At 39.4% G+C, this 19,154-nt stretch overlaps 1 protein-coding gene across 1 annotated transcript in view; it reads right to left on the bottom strand.

Annotated features, from left to right (window-relative positions):
- Positions 1–9,043: 9,043 nt before the first annotated feature.
- LOC147892944 (Amino acid kinase family protein) overlaps positions 9,044–19,154 on the bottom strand; it is a 64,390-nt gene continuing 54,279 nt past the window's right edge. Inside the window, exons 7-12 of the mRNA XM_087387244.1 lie at positions 11,960–11,995; positions 11,760–11,837; positions 11,386–11,452; positions 11,144–11,203; positions 9,552–9,658; positions 9,044–9,362 (exon numbers count right to left, since the gene is read on the bottom strand). Of these exons, the coding sequence (XP_087243370.1) occupies positions 9,264–9,362; positions 9,552–9,658; positions 11,144–11,203; positions 11,386–11,452; positions 11,760–11,837; positions 11,960–11,995 (447 nt within the window). The 3' untranslated portion in view covers positions 9,044–9,263. The remainder of the gene's footprint in view (positions 9,363–9,551; positions 9,659–11,143; positions 11,204–11,385; positions 11,453–11,759; positions 11,838–11,959; positions 11,996–19,154) is intronic.

Genomic DNA, 19,154 nt, shown 5'->3' on the forward strand with positions numbered 1-19,154 from the left:
GGGGAGGAGGTGGCGGTGGCGGTAGTGATCCGAAGGAGAAGGAGACAGGGAGTGGATTCAACGTGTGGCAACGGCAGCCTAAGGAGGAGGGGGAGGGGAATCGAGTGGGAGATAGAGAGAAGGGAGGAGGGGAGGAGGGGAATTGACTGGGAGATGGAGAGAAGGGAGGAGGAGGAGGGAGGAGGAGGGTAGGTGGGAGGAGAGGAGGAGAAGGGAAGGAGGAGGGGAGGAGCAAGGGAGGGGGAGAGGGAAGAGGAGGGAGGGAGCGATTACCAAGAAGGAGGAGGAGGTTGTTTGTGGAGATTTGAAAAGTGAAGAAGAATTGAAAAGTCAAAATAATGAGGAAGGAGGAGTAGTATATCAAACATATATGAGATAATTAGGGTTAGGGCAAGTTTAGGGATTTTTTAATGATAAGTATCATAATCTTCATTAGTTTTCCTCATTCATCAACTCTTCATTTCAACCTGCTACTCCAATTCACAAAATTTTCCAAATGTTGCAATAGGTGAATGTCTTCCCAACTATTGCATACGTAGCACCTTTCCAACCTATTTCCAAATCACTAAAAAATATTGATTTGAGCAATAGGTTAGGTACACCCCCAACCTGTTGCGTGAGTGCACCCCAAGCTATTACTTGAATCACTAAATTTTAATGGTGTAAGCAACAGGCTGTGTGCACCTCAGCCTGTTGCTTAAGCAATAGGCTGTGTAATACAGCCTGTTGTTTAAGCAATATTTTGTGTGCAATACATCCTGTTGCTTAAATTAGATATTTTACATACTTTTTCTTTCATTTTAGGGTTTGCCACAACTTGTTGCTTAAATCAAGATATTTTACAGATTATTGCTTACATTTTAAGGTTTGGCTAGGGTTTGAGATTTAGGGTCTAAGCTTTAGGATTTAGGGTTTAGGGTTTAAGGTCTAGGTTTTAGGGTCTAGGGGCAAGGGTTCAAGGTCCAGGGTTTAGGGTTTAGGGTCTAGGGTTTATGGTCTAGGGTCTAGGGTTTAACGTTTAGATTCTAGGGTTTAGGATCTACGATTTAGGGCTTAGGGTCTAGGGTCTAGGGTCTAGGGTCTATGATGTAGGGTTTAGGGTCTAGGGCCTAGGGTCTAGGGTCTAGGGTTTAGGGTTTAGGGTTTAGGGTTAAGGGTTTTAAAGTGTTGAGATCTAGGTTTTAGGATTTACGATCTAGGGTCCAAGGTTTAAGATCTAGGATTTAGAGTTTAGAGTTTAGGAGGGTTAAGGAATGGTTTTGTTCTTGATTGCACCATGATAGTTCAATTAGAACAAACAATTCCAATGATCATACCAGACCTTGCAAACTGTTTTGGTAAGATAGTAAAGGTAGAGCTAAATGGTTAAGTTGTTTCAAGATGTTAATGGCTTCTACTCCTACCTGGACATTGCCAATAAAAAGATAGAAGAGCTCCTTCCTAGGTTTACATAATTCATTAACCAAAAAGACCTTAAGGACAACATAGCTTTTATCATAATTTTCTCCAATGCTCAATGTAATGAAATTTTCATTTACTTGTGATATTAAACTTGGAACTTAATATGAGCTTGGGATCTATGAGCGTGTCAATGATGATTGGGATGTCTATGTCAACTTGAGTGATGGAGAATGTCTACATTATCTGTAAAATAAAGTACATAGGACCATTCGTCATGTCTACCATTTGACTTTTTATCTTGAACATGCTCCATAGTACATAGGACCATTCTTCATGTCTATCATTTGACTTTTTATCTTGAACATGATTTAGTGGAGCTTATAGGTTAGTTTTATTAGCTTTACACACACACTCACACACACACACACACACTCTCAAGTTTCATAGCAAAGAGAGATATGGGTGAATTGTTTTAAGAAATTATTTTTCTCATTAAGTAAAGGCACTACTTAGGCTTCATTGAAATTTGAAATTTAGTACATTCAATAAAAAGCATACCTAGAGAGAGACAGAGAGAGATAGATAGACAGACAGATACAATGTTACAAAACACATTTTTCTCAACTAAAAGAAATGATAAGTCTTAATCAAGATCTGATTTGATAGAAATTATAGGCCACTGTAGATGAGTCATGCTACTTGTTATAATAAAGTATAATAATATTTTAATATAATTAATAATATTATTTTTATATAAAAAGTAACATTTCTTTTTATTCATATTCGTAGACTATTTATTTTATTTTAAAAAATATAAATATTCTTTTATTAAAAAATGATAATAATCAAACCCCCAATTGGGGTGCACCCAACCTATTACTCAAATCAGTATTTTTAGTAATTTGAGTAGTAGGTTGGGTTCGCACCAACCTATTGCTTGAGTAAGGCAAGAGGTTGTGGGTGGCACCCAACTTGTTGCTTAAGCAACAGGTTGTGTGCACTCCAACCTGTTGCTCAAATCAGTATTTTTTACAGATTTGAGCAACAGGTTGTGTGCACTCCAACCTGTTGCTCAAATCAGTATTTTTTACAGATTTGAGCAACAGGTTGAGTGCACTCCAACCTATTGCTCAAATCAGTATTTTTTACTGATTTGAGCAATAGGTTGGGTGCACACCCAACCTGTTGCTTAAATCAAAATATTTTACATATTATTGCTTGCATTTTAGGGTTTGGCTAGGGTTTAAGATTTAGGGTCTAGGGTATAAAGCAAGAGTTAGGGTCTAGGGTCTAGGGTTTAGGGTCTAGGGTCTAGGTTTTAGGGTTTTAATGGTTTTAAGATCTAGGATTTAGGATTTACTATGTAGCATCTAAGATTTATGATCTAGGTTATAGAGTCTAGAGTTTAGAAGGTAAGGAGTGGTTTTGTTATTGATTTGATATAAAAATTAAGCATTTCTAGGGTTAAATATTATAAATTAGAGATTTGTTGGGTCTTTGGTAGTTGCTTCCTCATTTTTGCCCCTTTCTAGAAAATTCTTATGTGAGCTTGTTCTCCACCTACAAGCCACCATTGCCCTAAGCCCTCTGATCCAGAGTTTCCTCTAGGATGGATGACCTTTTGGCTTCGACCAATTAAAAAGTTGTCATTGCTGTCGCCACATTTACTTATCGCCAATATTTCTAAAAATGTGACATTTGTCCTCCATATCTTTCTAATTTCTTCCAACCAATGCTGGAGGACATCAAGAGGAACAACATATCCGAAGATGGGCTTATTTGGTTGAGTGAACGCAGAGAAATTAATATTTTTGTCAATGAAATTCCTCAGCTTGGCATCAACGACTTGTCGCGGAATTGCGCCAACCCTCTATTGTGTGAGTAGTGATATATATATGCTTCAATTCGGTTCAAAAAGCCCCTTATTTGGATCTATGATTGGGGAGATATGAGTGCTCCAAGTTTGGAACTTTTCTACAACAGATTTTGAGAGATTTTGGAGTTTATGCAATTAGAGTTGTAGCATTTGATGCTTGTGACAGTTTGGCATTTTAAAAAACTTTAGTATGGAAATCTTTTCACTTTTTCTTTGAGTTTCATATGTCATTTTGAAGTGGTATATGCTATTTGCATATGAGCATTGTCTTGATAATATCCTTTATGATTGTACAAGAGTAGACAATGCCCTTGCAATGACAAGTGGTAATACCCTCTTCTCCATGAATATTTTCCTTGAGTTACAACATGAACAAATGTACAAGAAGATTGGACATTCCAAGGGAATTATGAAGAATCAAAGAAGAAAATTGCTTGATGATCTACATTGATGAAATTCAAGAAGGAAAAGTGAAGAAGGGCTACATCAAGAACCTCTCCAATGACAATGTACCTCACACTATGGTAGCTTGGAAGAGGAGGAAAAGGACAAGATATTTCATCAAGGGGGGATTGTTCCCCATATCAAAAATTTAGGTTCAACATACTAGGGTACTCTGCCCTTGCTATATGCATAAAATGAATGAAATAAAGTGTTTTGTGTGGTCAATAATGGTTCTTTACCATGGATAGTCCATCCTTAAATGATTGTTAGTCCTTTGTTTGAGTTTTTACCTTATTGGACCCATGGGTATTTCCATACATAGTCATTGTCCAACGCTCCAGTTGTAAAGCAAGCGTCCTAGGAGTGAGTCATAGGTTGGGGCCATGTGTATTGCTACATGATGGTGGGCAAGCCATGGAGCATCCCATGTACTACTATTGAGGGATGGGGTCATCAATTTGTGGGGGGGAATGAAGGACAAATTGATGTAATGGGGTGTACCAAGGGGTACAAGGTTTGTGTGTCACCACATGGTGGTTATGTGACCAAGCTAGGTGGTAAAGGTTAGAGTAAGTGTGATTGAGAGAATCATGGACCTGAGAGATACTGGGAGAAATTTGTGGATCTAGATGCTCTACTGAGCTCACATATGATGTCATACATGGAGTGTAGCCAATGACAATATATTGGCCATCTCTCATATGAATAAACATGCTTTTTCTTCATCGTGTCCACACCATGTTTCCATTGATGCTCCAACACTTTTTCCCTTGCATCCTTTGCTTTCCCAATCCCTCTTTTGTCCCATCATCACTTCCCTCTCTTCCTCCCTTGCGGAGACCTCTTTGATCAATGCTAATTCTTTTCTTTATTTTTTGTCAATCCAAGACAATCATTGTGGTAATAGCAGTTTGTTAACAGGTAATCCTACTTCTATCTCAAGGCCTCTTCTCATCTCGGGATGCCAGATGTGGCAATGTATTCATGTCAATTGTACATCATGAGAGCAAAATCCCCTTTATGTGATCACATCTCGAACCAAATTTTCTAAAGTCTCTCTAGATTTTACATTCCATTCTTGATTGTTGAACTTGCGTGGTAATAGCATTTGCAAATATGTTAATTGATTTCTTTTTTGAACAGCCTACATATGTTTGCACACCTCTATCAGTCTTGAAATTATTTCAATAACGTTTCAACCATAAGAACTATCCCACTTAATTAAGAAAGAAAAAATTTACAAGTTTCAAGTATGAAGTGCGACTTATACAATTTCCATAGGATTAGGGTTGATTGTTCAAAATGTCAAAGATCAAGCTTAGAGGCATTGGAAACCATGCATACCTATTCATATCCACTCTCAACTAATTAGAATTATTGATGCCCAACACAAACCAGGTGAAAAAATGACTCTTTTTAACAATTAAAAGAAAGCAATGTAACATCTAATTTGGGACTGCAACATTCCCTCAAAAATCCTTTTTAAAAGTGCCTTTTTCAAAGATGAGCTATATTTCGCATTGTAAGAAAGAGAGACATGCCAAATTCACCCATTTTTCGTACATCATACCTGAAAAAATTGCAAGGGACTTCCCTACATCATGAAATACTCTTTGATTTGCCCTCCTTATCCATCTCTAAATCTTCCCTATTCACCTAATTATCATGCTTAGTGCTCTCACTACAACTTGTACCATCGGAAAAAAATGCCAAAAATAAACCTTTCTACGATGGATTTTGTGCATATATTTTTTTCATTCCTTTTCATTAGAGATAATAAGAAAATACATATTTTTTTAGAGGGGATGTGGCCTTTGTCTAAATTAGAATGCCCCTCCCCATCCATGTGCAATCTCCATGCTACAAGCTCATTAGAGTGTATAAAGACTACGGCTCTCTTATGTTGCTTTGAAATGAAGCTACATTGAGTCTGAAGTGGATTGAGAACTCTATGAATACTTGTTTGCTAAAGGTATAAATCTCTAAAATTACTAAGTTTGTGAGAAGAGTGAGTTAAATGAGTGGGAAAGTGAGTAGTTTAGATAACTATTGAAAATGAGGCGAATATTGCTAGTATGACTATGAGTATTGGTTCTCCAAAGCTACAAAGTCTTTTGCAAATCTGTTTTTGCTCAATATTCTTAAGCTAAAGTCTAACCTTTCCAGCAAGTTTGAGGCTGGAATTATTAGCCCATTCACTCTTTTTCTTGATATAATTTGATTTTTAGGAAGCGAGGTGGTTGAAAGTGCAAAAAGTAGCATATTATTTCTATCTTTATGCACTAATTGATATCATATTCCCCCCCCCCGCCCCCCCCCAAATGAAAGGGCTGGCTCTTTGTTTACTTCTCCTTTGTCATTGGCGAGCGATTTTTGTTTACTTCTCCTTTCTCATTAACGAGTGAAATCATACATGTTGGGGGAGGGGGGGGGTTTGGGTTTCCCTTTTTTGCTCCCCCTTTATCTTTGCTAATTAGAGCCCTTGAGCATAAAATTTTGGGAAGCCATGACATTAATAGGAAGAGGGGACCCCCTTAAGCCTCCCTTAAAAATATAAACCCTCCCTCTCACCTACTAAAATGCGTATTCTCTAATAGTAATCTCTTCAATCAAGAGAATCACTTTAGTGATCTCATCAATGAAACAAAGTTTTTGAGAGTTTAGTGTTTTAAAATGAAAATAAAAAATCATTGTATGCAATAAAAAAACCTTCAAGTCTCAACTGGTCAATGATCTAATTGCGGGATGAGAATTAGAGGGAGGGCAAGGGAAAGATGTAGAGAGAGGGGGGGCTTGTTCTATTATAAGTTTTAAAAGTCCATATTACCCCTTTGCCTTGTAATTTTTTTTCAAGGCATAAAGCATCCTACTGCATTTAAAGGCATCCAACGAGCCCTTTTTTTAGTGTTAGTATGCACAAGGCCACATTGAGGGGCTTTGAATTTCTTCAGTATATTATGTATTTGTTATTTGAAGGAAGGGTTTTAGTGCTATTTTTTGAAAATACAAGCGCACAAAAGAAAACACAAAAAAACAAGATGTACATTGCTCTCTTGAAAGAAGTCGTGTAAAATGGCCATCAAGCGTAGAGCATTCTAGATCATTTAAAGGCATGCGATCTAAGGATGAGCCCTTTTTTCCGTGTTAGAATGCACATGGCCACATTGAGGGGCTTTGAATTTCTTAGTATATTATGTATTTGTTATTTGAAGGAAAGGCTTTAGTGCTAGTTTTTGAAGATGCACACGCACAAAAGAAAATCACCAAAAAAAAAAGAATTTTGTTGCTCTCTTGAAAAGAAGTCGTGTAAAATGGCCATCCTTTTTCAAAAATATGAAGAATTACAAAGTAAAATAAGCTTTAAGGGACTCTATTAGAGTTCTCATTTTAAGGATACAATTCTCGAACTAGATGTTGTACTATTAGAAGTGCCTTTCTTGACCATTCTAGCTTCGCAAATTGGCAATTCCACTATCATTAGCATTGATTTGCTTTTATTTATGTATGCCATGTGGCCTTTGCACACATGATCGCATCATATTTTGAGGATGGAGCAAGAGTTTCTTGCATTATTGCATGTAGATGTTGGAACATGTGAGAGAGATCTTTACAGTTTCATGAATAATTGCATGAGACTATTAATGTCCATATGAAAGGAACGAGCTAGGGTGCGCAACTCCATGATACAAGAATCAAGTCCAATTTACTTCATCAAATTGTTTATGTAAAAAAACATAAGTATTCTTATCCTCTCTCTTTCAAATGTCAAGAGCTTTGATGGCTTCCTTCTCAATACTCAACCCTTGCAATGAAAAGCATGTCAACACTTGTTGCATAGAATTCAATACTTAGCTTGAGTTTTGTTGAACTGCATTCCATGCCTTCCTTGCTCACTTGACACTACATATCTCGAGAAGGATCTCACCTTCATCACCACTAACAAGCTTGAGCATCCACCCAAAATGCCACTAAAATACACTATATTTAAAAATACTTCCCTTGGTTCCACTTCAAACAACTATAGGAACTGGCAGACTTGGGTCGATGGAGGGCGATTAATTGTATCACAATACTCTCCAAATTCATATTTGAATGACATTTTAAAAAATGCTCTTCAAGTGCATAGCAATAATCAATTATACCAAACAAGTGTAGCATAAGAAACTTGAAAAAAACAATAAATAAATCTTTTATATTAATAAGCATTAATGTATAAATAAAAGGGCCAAGGCTACATAAACCAAGTCTCTACAAATAAAATTGGAATTAGACTTAAGACTTATAAAGCAATATATTCATTGTTAAATAGATGTAGTTTTGCACCTCTGTCCAAATCATGTGCATGAAATATAAATTTCTTTAAACAAACATCATGTTGCTTAATTGTATGCTTATTTTATTATTCACAAGTTATAGTTCTTTGGGCTCGAGAATTTTATACTATTTGTAGCACTAGAGCATAGGGATTTCAAATTCTCAAGAATAATAAAAGATTGTACTCTCTTATCTCCTTCAAGTAAATTCCAATGACAAATAGAGTTGATAAAGGCACTTGCGACAACAAGGTATATTGCATACAAGTACTTGGAAATAGTTTACAAGTGCAGTTGGAACAAGGTCTATTGCATCAACTACTTTGCTAATAGTTCTTTTTCCTTCGCAATAATTACTCTTTCATAACGTCGCTCCTTGAAAACATATTATAACATTTATATTTTATCACATATTCACCTTGCTATTCGTCTTGTACTTTATTATTGCAAATCAAACTTGTGAACATGACTGAACCAAATGACCTCCTACTTCTTGCTTCCAAGTTTAAAAAAACAGAGCAACAAGCTAACTACAATTCTACAAGCTTTGCTCAAGTAAGATCTTTTGTATTGCTACAATTGATGAGTCTTCCCTAACCTTTGGTATGCTTGACCATTGTAGACTGCAACTTTCTGTTGTGAAAATAACCTGCCCTTAACTGACTAAAGATATTATTAGAGAGGCTTCTCACTATACGTGGTGACTTCCATGTATGATCTGTTGAATATTCTTTGAGCTGTTAAAAGAGCACAGCCACTTGGTACACTTAGAGACATCCAATCTGCATACGTCACCTTGCAGACATAAAAAAGTATCAAATGAAAAGATTTTCGCCAACCATTGTATACGTGTGCATCCACTTGATTCCCATTGGAGACCATCAAGCATGTGATACGCTTCACAATTGCACTCCTAAGCTGATGGATTAGCGGTTCATATTGTAGCAACTTGAAAATTGGGAATTTAAGAGTAGACCATGAGCCCAAAAAGCATCACCTTTTGCTTTGTTATAAAGCTTGATATGAAGTTCAAATCACCCTTAAGCCGCGCATCTATGCAGTTTAAATACATTGGAAAGATTCTCTTATCGAATATCAAAGATTAAATTGTCCTATGGAAAAAGAATCGCAGAAATATTATTCAAGATAAACCAAAAATTGCTTCTCGAATGCATGGATCGTATTGCAGACAGTCTACTTAAGTGTGCAGCAATCACAAGTCTCAGGTCTTAATTAGCAGCCCGAATAATGGTTCCGACCCAACTCTGGCTCAGGCCAGTTCTTCTTGAATCATAATTGAGAACCTCTAAAGCATGATCAGTTCCCACCTGCATCATTTTATACAATGGCTGATCAGAAAAGGTTTTGTTGCAAAGAGAGGGTCATATAGGAACTTATTTTCGACTCTTTACATGCAACCCAAGAAAAATATGCTCCTTCCTAAGTTATCTTCTGTACTGTCTGCAAATATAACATGATCAATAGGTGCTCCTAGTGTCTGCAATTGACCATCACACCTCTACAATATAAACGTCGACTCCAGACATGGCGATGGTGGCAGCTTCAGCAATTTTCGTAGCCATGCCTCCCGTTGTGTCATGCATGGCAGCTGTTGTTTCAACTCCTGCAGGAAAGGCAATAAAATACCAGGAGCTTTATCGTCATACATCCTTGAGATTGGTCTGAATGGCAGCATTTTGACCAGGCCTAGCCATAAGCCGATTAAGCAAATAGCCAAAGAAAACCACATTACCTTTAGACTCTAAATCCATTTGCCTAAATTCAAATTCACATGGCAACAGTACAACAATGCAAGCAACATTTGTCTAGCCACTCTTTGAGAATAAGTGAATTTCAGAAAAGGCCACCACTGTTTTTCTTTCCATTTAAGTATATGTCATGTCAACCAGAAAGGGTAGCATCTTGTAATGTTTTGGACTCCGCACCACTCTATGCATGACAAAGGACAAATAAGTCTCTGAAGTATGAAGCAAATTTTCTCCTATGCAACCATAACAGCTCTATATGCATGTGGAAAAATTACAAGTGAATTTAAGGACACCTTTAAAAGTAGCCATAGAGCATCATCTTGCACAACATATGACCAACAGTCCACTAAAAAGGCTTCCACAATAAAGTTTCACATGCTGTAAGGAAGAGGGGGGCTAGAAGGGAAAAGAAGAGGGAGACTAGTGGAAGAAAGGCAGGAGTAGTGAGGAATGCAGAGAGTGGGGGAAGCGAGAGAGGGAGACAGAAAGAGAGAAAAAAAGAGAGTTTATTAGAGTCTTCAAAGACCGGAGGGTCTATGAGACTAGAAAAACTAGATAAAAATGCGAAAACCTGAAGGGGTGGGGCCACTAAGTGGGCAATGGGCATAGGCAGTCTGTTTCAGTGCAGCAGAGATGCAGTGTGCAAATATTGTTTCCTTGAGTGTTTTCTATTCTTTGAAGGACAGTATTTTTAGCTCTTGCACATTCATGTGAATCTAGTGGGAAGTCATTTCTTAAACAATGTCACAGTCAAGAAGGTACTGAATGCTATGACTATGGTGGAGCAAAAGATGAGCTCAGTGTTTTCCCCATGTAGGTGAAACTCTTTTCCTTGTGTACTGGATTTTTTTCACTTCTCCCTTTCTGCACCATTTTTATATCCAAAGAAAAGGGAAGAAGAAGGAGCGGGGGGGGGAGGGGGCAGTTTGGAGCCGCCTGCAGTATCTGATTCACCTCATTTAAGAGGACCCCTATCCAGTTTGAAAACAAGTCCACTACTTGATAATGCTTATGGTATATTTGAAGGACAACCTTTCGAAAATACATTAAGAACCATTATTAAATACAATCTGCAACACAAGCAATATATTGCTGCACCTAGGCCCCTCGGAAGAAATCCCATAAGATATATCAGAATTAAAATTCAAACCTATAATCCTAAAGCTACAAATGGTTTATAAGATTTGCAGTAATTAGAATTTGAAATTCCACTTGAAAAGCTTGGAACATGTACGTACTGCTGGTAAAACTCCACTGTAAGAACATGATCATCAACTCGATTTTGTAGCAACACCAAAAAGCTATGAACATCAAAACAAGTACCATGGCAGTGGAACCACCTGTTATTGAGTGAAGAATCTGTGGCTTCACAATTTTCCAGCTACCATCCTTGAACACAACTATAATTTCCACAATCAAAGACGATCCAAAGTTAGGAGTAAAACTGTTTCTGAAATCTAATGATTCAGAAAATTTGAGCTCCAAACTGTTCAGGGATTATTTTAAAAAACTGGAGATTCAGGACACAAGTTCTTGGTTCATTTCGACAATAAAGATCTTTAGGTTAGAAAGCCACATTTACCTATCTCTTCTAAAAGTACTGCATCGGGTTCTGAAGGCGGCCGATCAAAAACTCCAGGAACATTAGTCTGTTTGTAGGTAAAGGCCTTACACCAAACTATATTAAAATCCCTTACTTGATTCCCTTCTCAATTGGTCTGTTGGGACACTCCAGCCAGCCGTTGATGTGAAAGGGGCCACATGTGTTCTTAGTTAAACAAAGAAGCTAAAAGCAGTCCTTAGACTCATCACATAAATTATTCCACTGAAACGTCTCTGTTAGTTGTAAAGTTCTACTTTTTTTTTTTTTGAAAGACCGTTTCCTAAATATCATAACTTACTCGTCAGACTCAACTCATCCCCAACGAAGAAACTTTTACATGGAAGCAAGGATACCAAAAAAACAGCATGTGTTGGTTCCAGTTCTTGTGCTAACTTACGCAGCACCACATCTCCACTTAATATTGTGCAACCCTGGCCGAATCACAGTAATATTCAAGCATTCTGCTATTTGTCCACAACAAGCATAACATTTGAAGAGTACGAATCAAGATTACTAATCTTTTTCAATATATTAAAGAATGCAGTGGACCAACCTGACCAGAATCTAAAACAGCATCACCATGCAAAACCTGCAAATTCAAACTTTGGTTCAAATTATGAATAGGCACCCTAGGGTCTCCATTACCTTTAACTCAACAACTATTAAGGAACATGAAAACAGAGCTTTCCTACTGCAGCAGAAAGAACGAGAAAGACATATCGAGCAGATGGAACTGAAAGGTTGGCAAGAAGAACCAGATACAGCTTGAGGTTAAAATGGCAAATACCATGAAGAGTTAAAAGCTAAATGAACAAAGCAGTTTTTATTCTCAAGTTAGGCAGCGACGATGCTAGAACCATCAATCACATTCATGCATAGCACAGCCTAGCTATCACATCAAACCCCAGGATACCATGAGTACCCAAAAGTTCTGCAGACCATTGTAAAAGCAGATCCACTTGCACATGCACACACATACATGAGCGTCCACTTATACAAAAAGCCTGTGTACTGAGTCCCTGTAAAAAAATCCTGGAGGTGAATGCTAGACTCACACAAGGTGGAGGCTAGCAATTGACGAGAGGGCCTACCAAAAGTAGTCCCTTTCTCTCGGTGGAGCTAAAACTACTTTTGCAACAACAATGTTTCTTCCACACTTTCTCAAGCAAAGGCTAGCAGGTAGGCCAATATACCACTAGAAATAGAATAAATTATCACAATATAAGCATAGCCGTCCCATCTTATCACCATCTGGTTTCCCTTCATTTCCCTACTGTTATCAGAGCTATCTTGGTCTTTGCATACTTCAAAGGGAAAGGAATGTGAGACCTCAATTTTGATTTGAAAGGCTGATAGCTAGGAGCTCAAGTGATGCGACTTAGGCAATGCATTTCTTAACATCTTTGACAGTAAAATAAGACAAGTTATCCTGTTAAACCTTTAGCTCTAAAGGGCACATGTGTCTGCAAGGTGCTCAAACCTCTCACAAATCCAACTAAGCATTTGGTATGTTGGCAGTAGGTGCAGGTCTCGAGGATGGATTGCTTTTAATGCAACCTCAGTCTTCTTTCCAGCCTACCTGTCCTCCTGGGCAGTGAGTTATTAGTCTCATGAGGGCTTAGATGCTGCATACAAGTTTAGTACTCTTGCGCTGCTAAACTTGGATGCTCCATACAAAAATTTAGCAGTGCTTTCGCTGCAAACAATGGGGCACCTTGTGAGAGCCTGGCCACGCAATATAGGTAAAGCTAATGGCACGTACAAGACAACAGTGGGAGCGCCATGCAGCCAGACCCCCACCCCCATATAGACAGCAGCATACGACGCAGACTCCTTCGGTTGAGCCTTCCGATGGGGCTTGGACTCGCGTAGATTGAAGAAAACCGTGCAAGCATGCACGAAGAACTGCAAACACCGGGCACATTGCGCTCAACAGGCAGGTATGAACCTCTTGCCAACCCCCATGCCACCAGAGGAGCAGGCTGAGAGAGTGCCTCAGGTCGACCTTAGAGACTTGAGGGGGATGTCTTCTTCAATCTTCCGGTAGATCCAGCTCTCCCAACCACCCACGCCACTCAGCCCCCCCCCCCCCCCCCCCCTTCCCCTACCTCCAACCCTTGATCCCCTTCCTCACCTCCCCCTCCTCCTTCCACTCCCCTCCTCCGCCCCCTTTTCGTTGCTACCATACTGAAGCTCAAGATCACCCTCACTACCCGTCCCCTCCGCTTCTTCCTCAACTCCCCCTCCTCTTGCTATTGCAGCCTCTTCCTCCATACACTGCCAACTTGCAGCCGTCACTTCTCCTCCTCCATCCATCTGCGGATGCGTCAACTTTACGAGCAAAAACCTATGAGCAAGTTTATACGAGCGTGTTTTTCAAGAGATTTTAAAAATAGTATTTCTTTAGGAAACATGGTTTTTACACTTTTATTTTCATTAGAACTAGATCCCTTTATCATAAAAATATACAAACTAGTCACTCATTCATTTTTACATAACATAAATCTTCTTATTCATAGACATCCCTTTGTACCCTTGTTATTACCTTAAAAAAGTATTGAAAAATAATTCATTTAAGAAACGTCCCTCATAATCACTCTCAACATAATAATATTATACATAAATAATTACTTATTAAACACATTTATATCATATGGCAATATCTTTCAAGTATTTTTATAGTATTAATAACAATATATTTATGGACATGTTTTTACAGAAGTTTAAATTACTGTAAATAAGTATTAACTTGGGCTTATATATCACTCTCATAAAATACATGTAATATTTAATACTATATATGCAAGGTTTTCCAAAATATAACCCCATAGATGTGCTCAAATGGGGTTTTCCGATCAATTTGAGTGGCTGAATGACTATATTTGGACATTGGATGTGAAAGTTATGTCACTTTTAAAAGTGCTGTCCAAGGTAGTTTCGCCAGCGAAACTACCTTGAAAGACCTTGTTCAAAGGGGTTTCGCTGGCGAAACTACCTTGATGGCTTGCTTCAATAAGTTTTCTTTGGAGAAACCCTTTCATGAAGATAGGGTGAGAGAGGTTTTTCAATGTCACCCCCTATTAAGTAAAAAGTTGTAAGAAGGATCATAAGGGAATTTTCATAGAGAAGTCTACTCTACATGTGGGTTTCTTCAAAAGCCATCCCATTATGTTCTCACCATTCCCAAAGATTCACATAAATATTCGTGTATAAAATAGGCATTCCTATAATACTTTTCATATTTCTAAGTGAAACTATGTTTTCTTCTGATCCATTTTTGTCATATTTTTGCATAGTTGGAAGCTTTTTTTTTCCTTCGCTCGGACGCTCGGAAGATTTTGCTCGAAAAATGCTCGTCCCCTCCATCTGCCTCGTCAGCCACTCAGTGTCCACCTCTACCTAGGCCTCAAGGTTAGAGTGCAACATTGTCGTTCAAGTCTCAACCTTATTTCTCACTCAGCATGCACCTCGACCCAGGCCCCCAGGTTAGAGCGCAGCATTGCCATTCGAGTCTCAACCTTCTCCTAGGGGCAGGGCATGTCCCCCCCTAAGCTAGGGCAGGAATCCTCCCCTTTTTAGCAGACTACAGGGCCAAAGCCTCGCCCAAGACAACCCCTTCTACACAAGCTGTGGCAGCTAGGACCCTGGAAGTCCCTCTCTCTCCAGGCGTCATGCCCATTGACCGCAAAGATGAAATCTTCCAAAGTGTTCAGCTCGTCGTCCGAAGGCATGGCCAAGAAGGAGGCCCCACAGAGTGCAGTGCAGAAGCTCACGAGAGAGGGGGAAGGAGAGATGAAGAAGATGGCAAAACCACATAACATGAGCCAACACTTAAGGATTGCATTAGCTATCAGCCCTATCAATAGAGGGCTAAGGTGATGCACACAATACAAGGGCATGTCCACCCACTATGTAGGAACAAAGTCCTCATCCTGTAATCCAAACACCCCATCCAATATCTATTTCCACCCAATCATACAGAAATAGATTAAACCACTCCTATCATAGTGATCTACAAATCTCAACACTCCCCCTCAATACGGAACGGGTGAAGTATTGCATTAACATCAGATGATACAATTGGAAAGCCTTTATCAGTAGTAGGCTTTTACAGGTTTTGGATTATTAACGAAGACATGGCAACTCACTACATAATGAGGTAGCGTGTTGATTAATGAGAATGACTCTATAGACGTAATGCATCCTGCAGCATCAATGTCTCTACTAATCTCATACATAAATCCATATATGATTTTAAAGGAAGGTCTTACCAATGTCATATGACATGGCAGTGTCTATTCTTGTACAATAGAGATATCATGTGAAGGAGGATACACACATAATAAGAGTCAAAAATACACGTCACTATGAAAGAGACTTCTCCATAGACTCCCATAAAAAATTTGCTATTGAGATCTCATCAACAACACGAACGAGTCTATAGAGCAAAAAGATGAAGACGTGAGCAAGAAAGTGCACTCTCTGGATCATTCTTCTCCCATGGAAATATGGCAAAAATGCCTCTTGGTTATCAAGCGATGAATAATATTTTTCGCCATGTGTGAAATTATCTTGCCAAAAAATACCTTGGGCCATTGATGCCAAAGAAGTAAAGAATAACTCCCCCTTTCTACAATATTTTACCTTGAGCTGCATAGATTACCCTTAGAAAAAAAGAGCCTTTAAGAAAAAAGAGTTATTAGGGTCCAAGGGATTAAATAATATAATGGCACTAGGTAGGAAAAATAGGGGTAAGGAGTCACTTAGTGCTGGCCACGAAGGGTAGAAGGAATGCTGAAAAAATGGGCAGAAATAGGTTGGTCAATCTAATGGTTGACCAGCAATAAGACCTTAGAGTAAGCCTTTTCTAAGGTTCCAATCACCATGCCACGTGTCAACACATAAGCTACCCTTCTAACCTTAGAGATAATCTTTGGCACTGTTAAAAAAGAGATGACAATGAACATAAACAAAGGTCGCGGGGGAGATTTCCTTCATCCGCAGTGCATAACAAGAGAGACCGAAAGCTGTAGAAGAGCTTCCAACCAGCCTTCTTACAAACTTTCTGCAACACTAGCATTTCAACGACAAGTTGCACGCAATTGTAATGAGCTCCTCCAATAGAAACCTGTAGCTCCTAGCGGTACAACAGCAAGTAACCTTGCAAAACAATAGAAGGAATAGCCGTGATGCTTAGCAACAGAAATTGCAGAATACACAAGCGTAGCTTTGAAAGTTTTGTCACTTTAGCATCTCTACAAGAGTCAACGACTCAGCCTACAGAAACGGCATAACAAGAACTTTCCAGGAATTCGGAGACACAATCGTAACCTCCTTGAGAGCCATAAACCCGTGCAAATCGTCAATAAAATAGAGTGACAACATTTATGGACCAGAATTGGCACGAAGCAGCAGATCCATTTGTTGACGCAAGTATTCAGACGAAACAAAACAGCACGGTACCGGTTGCCCTCATCCATGCGGAAATGGCACGGGTGCTCTTAGAGGGCGCAACGTACTACTAGACCATTTTCAGCGCCATGGAGGATGATGGCCTTCATGTAAACACAAGCGACCAGAAATGCTTTCCTCTGATAAGGTAGGAGTTCAAGACTAGCAGCAAAAACCAGCCTTCAATAGAAAGAGTCCAGGCCGAGCCACAAAGGACACACTACTGCTAGTATAACCATCCACGTAGATAAGCCCCTTGACAGAGAAAACCAAGATAAGATGATCCTTCAACAGAGCTTCAACCGGAGAGACTAATCGACAAAAGAAATTGTGAAGCAAGTTCTCTTCAGGCTGGTTTTGCTGTTTTCTCGGCTCTATGAACTCTTCTACATGCTGATTTCACTTATTTATGGGCTCCAAGAGAAGAGGCGACCCATCTTACTGCTTCCCGGGTTGCAGACAGTCACCAGAAAGTGGGCCGAACTGTCTTCTAGCTGATTTCTATCAGTTGTTGCTGATTTTGAGGCCTTTTCTAGGTCGGGTGACTGACACGTCCCCAACACTCCTGAAACCTCTGATCTGCAAACAAACACAAGAACACACCAAACGTGAGCAGGCTGCTCACCACCCAACCATGACATCTATGGAATGCGACTCAATCCAGGATCAGATCTAGCACCTGGGAACGAGACTTGCTCCCATCGGCTGAACCTCTGGGCCCCCTATATAGACTTGGGCCCCAATCGCCAAAATAGCAAAGAGCTCTAACTGGTTCGTACCCTCCACTCAACCCGAGAATCAAGCCTGCCTAGCCCTAAGCCTCCCGAGGCTACTTGAGATAGTCTTGTGTACCCAGTACACGTCAAATACCAATCCATGCACATGACATACTTCCCCTCCTCTAAGACTATTACGAATCCTTCTTTCACGAAATTCAAGAATACTCTTAGGCTCGTGTGGAATAAAAGTCAAATCTGTAACTTCTATTATTTCTTGAGGAGAAACAAGTTGATCATCCGCACCGAGTAACTCTTTCAGTCTACTGACATGAAATACTGGATGTACTTTAACATCAGGAGGCAATTCTAGTTTATATGCAGCTGATCCAATTCTTTTAATAATCTTGAAAGGACCACAGTATCTGGGGGATAATTTCGGAACCAAACCAGTACTTAGGCTCTTGGATTCCTTGGAAATACGCAAATATACCATCGTTCACGTAGATATTGCAAAAGCCTTTGACAAAGTTCAATGGGATTTCATCTCGCAAACTATGCGAGCTTTGGGGTTTGGACAAAAAATGCAGCACGTTATTTACTGGCTTTACAGAGATAGCAATGCGGCTTGCATTCTTTCTGGGGATATCTCTGATGAGTGGACTCTTTGTTGTTTGGTCTGCCAGGGATGCCCTTGCAGTGCTTTACTGTATGCCTTTGCTACTCATCCTATGCTGCAATACATTGATCATCTTGTGGCTACAGGATCACTTCATGGCTTCGAATTGGATGCTAATTGCAGCATGGTTGCTCAAGCTTATGCTGATGATTCTTTCTTTACCCCGAAGAATACGCCCCATGATCTTGGTGCCTTGATGTAGGCCCTCTCTGTTTATGGTTTGGCAGCTGGTCTTCATGTTAATTTTCAGAAGTCTAAGATGCTCCCTTTGCATTCCAAAGACTGGCATAGTCTATTATGGCCTAGGGATATCATTCCACCCACTCAGTTTGTTCGTCATCCTGGTTACCCTTTGCGGTGGGAACTCACTCACCGACAACAAACTGATTGGGTTTTGACTAACCTTCGAAAAAAGCTTGAGTATTGGAAACTCGCAACCTGGCCTTTGCACATTCGTCTTCGAATAGTGCAGTCCATCCTTGTGGCATATATTCAATTTTACTTGCCATTGATCATGTTCATTAAGGCAGATCTTACATCTTTCATGTCTGTCTTTATGGAAATCTTCTGGCGATCCAAACATGGCAGAAAAAGTCTTAGGCTACTTTCGATGCATCACATTTGTTCTCCCAAGATGCATGGTGGATTGAACATCACGGATATTCATGTGCATATTCTTGCCCACATGGGGAATATGTTGCTGCAATTTTTGCAAGGTGATCAACCTTGGGCTCTTATGATTAGGACTCTGGTCACTCATATCAATATTTCTGCGGTTGGTCATTGGCAACTCGATCAATGGGATTTCTTTTTTGGCTGCACTCATGGCACTTTGCTTGGCTGCCCTTTTGTCTCCCGCTTGCTTCTTGACTAGAAGCATGTTCTTTCACATCTAGAATGGA

The sequence above is a fragment of the Dipteris shenzhenensis genome, chromosome 16, assembly GCF_047967505.1.
Source record: "Dipteris shenzhenensis isolate YYH24624 ecotype China chromosome 16, Dip_SZ_1.0, whole genome shotgun sequence".
NCBI lineage: Eukaryota > Viridiplantae > Streptophyta > Polypodiopsida > Gleicheniales > Dipteridaceae > Dipteris > Dipteris shenzhenensis.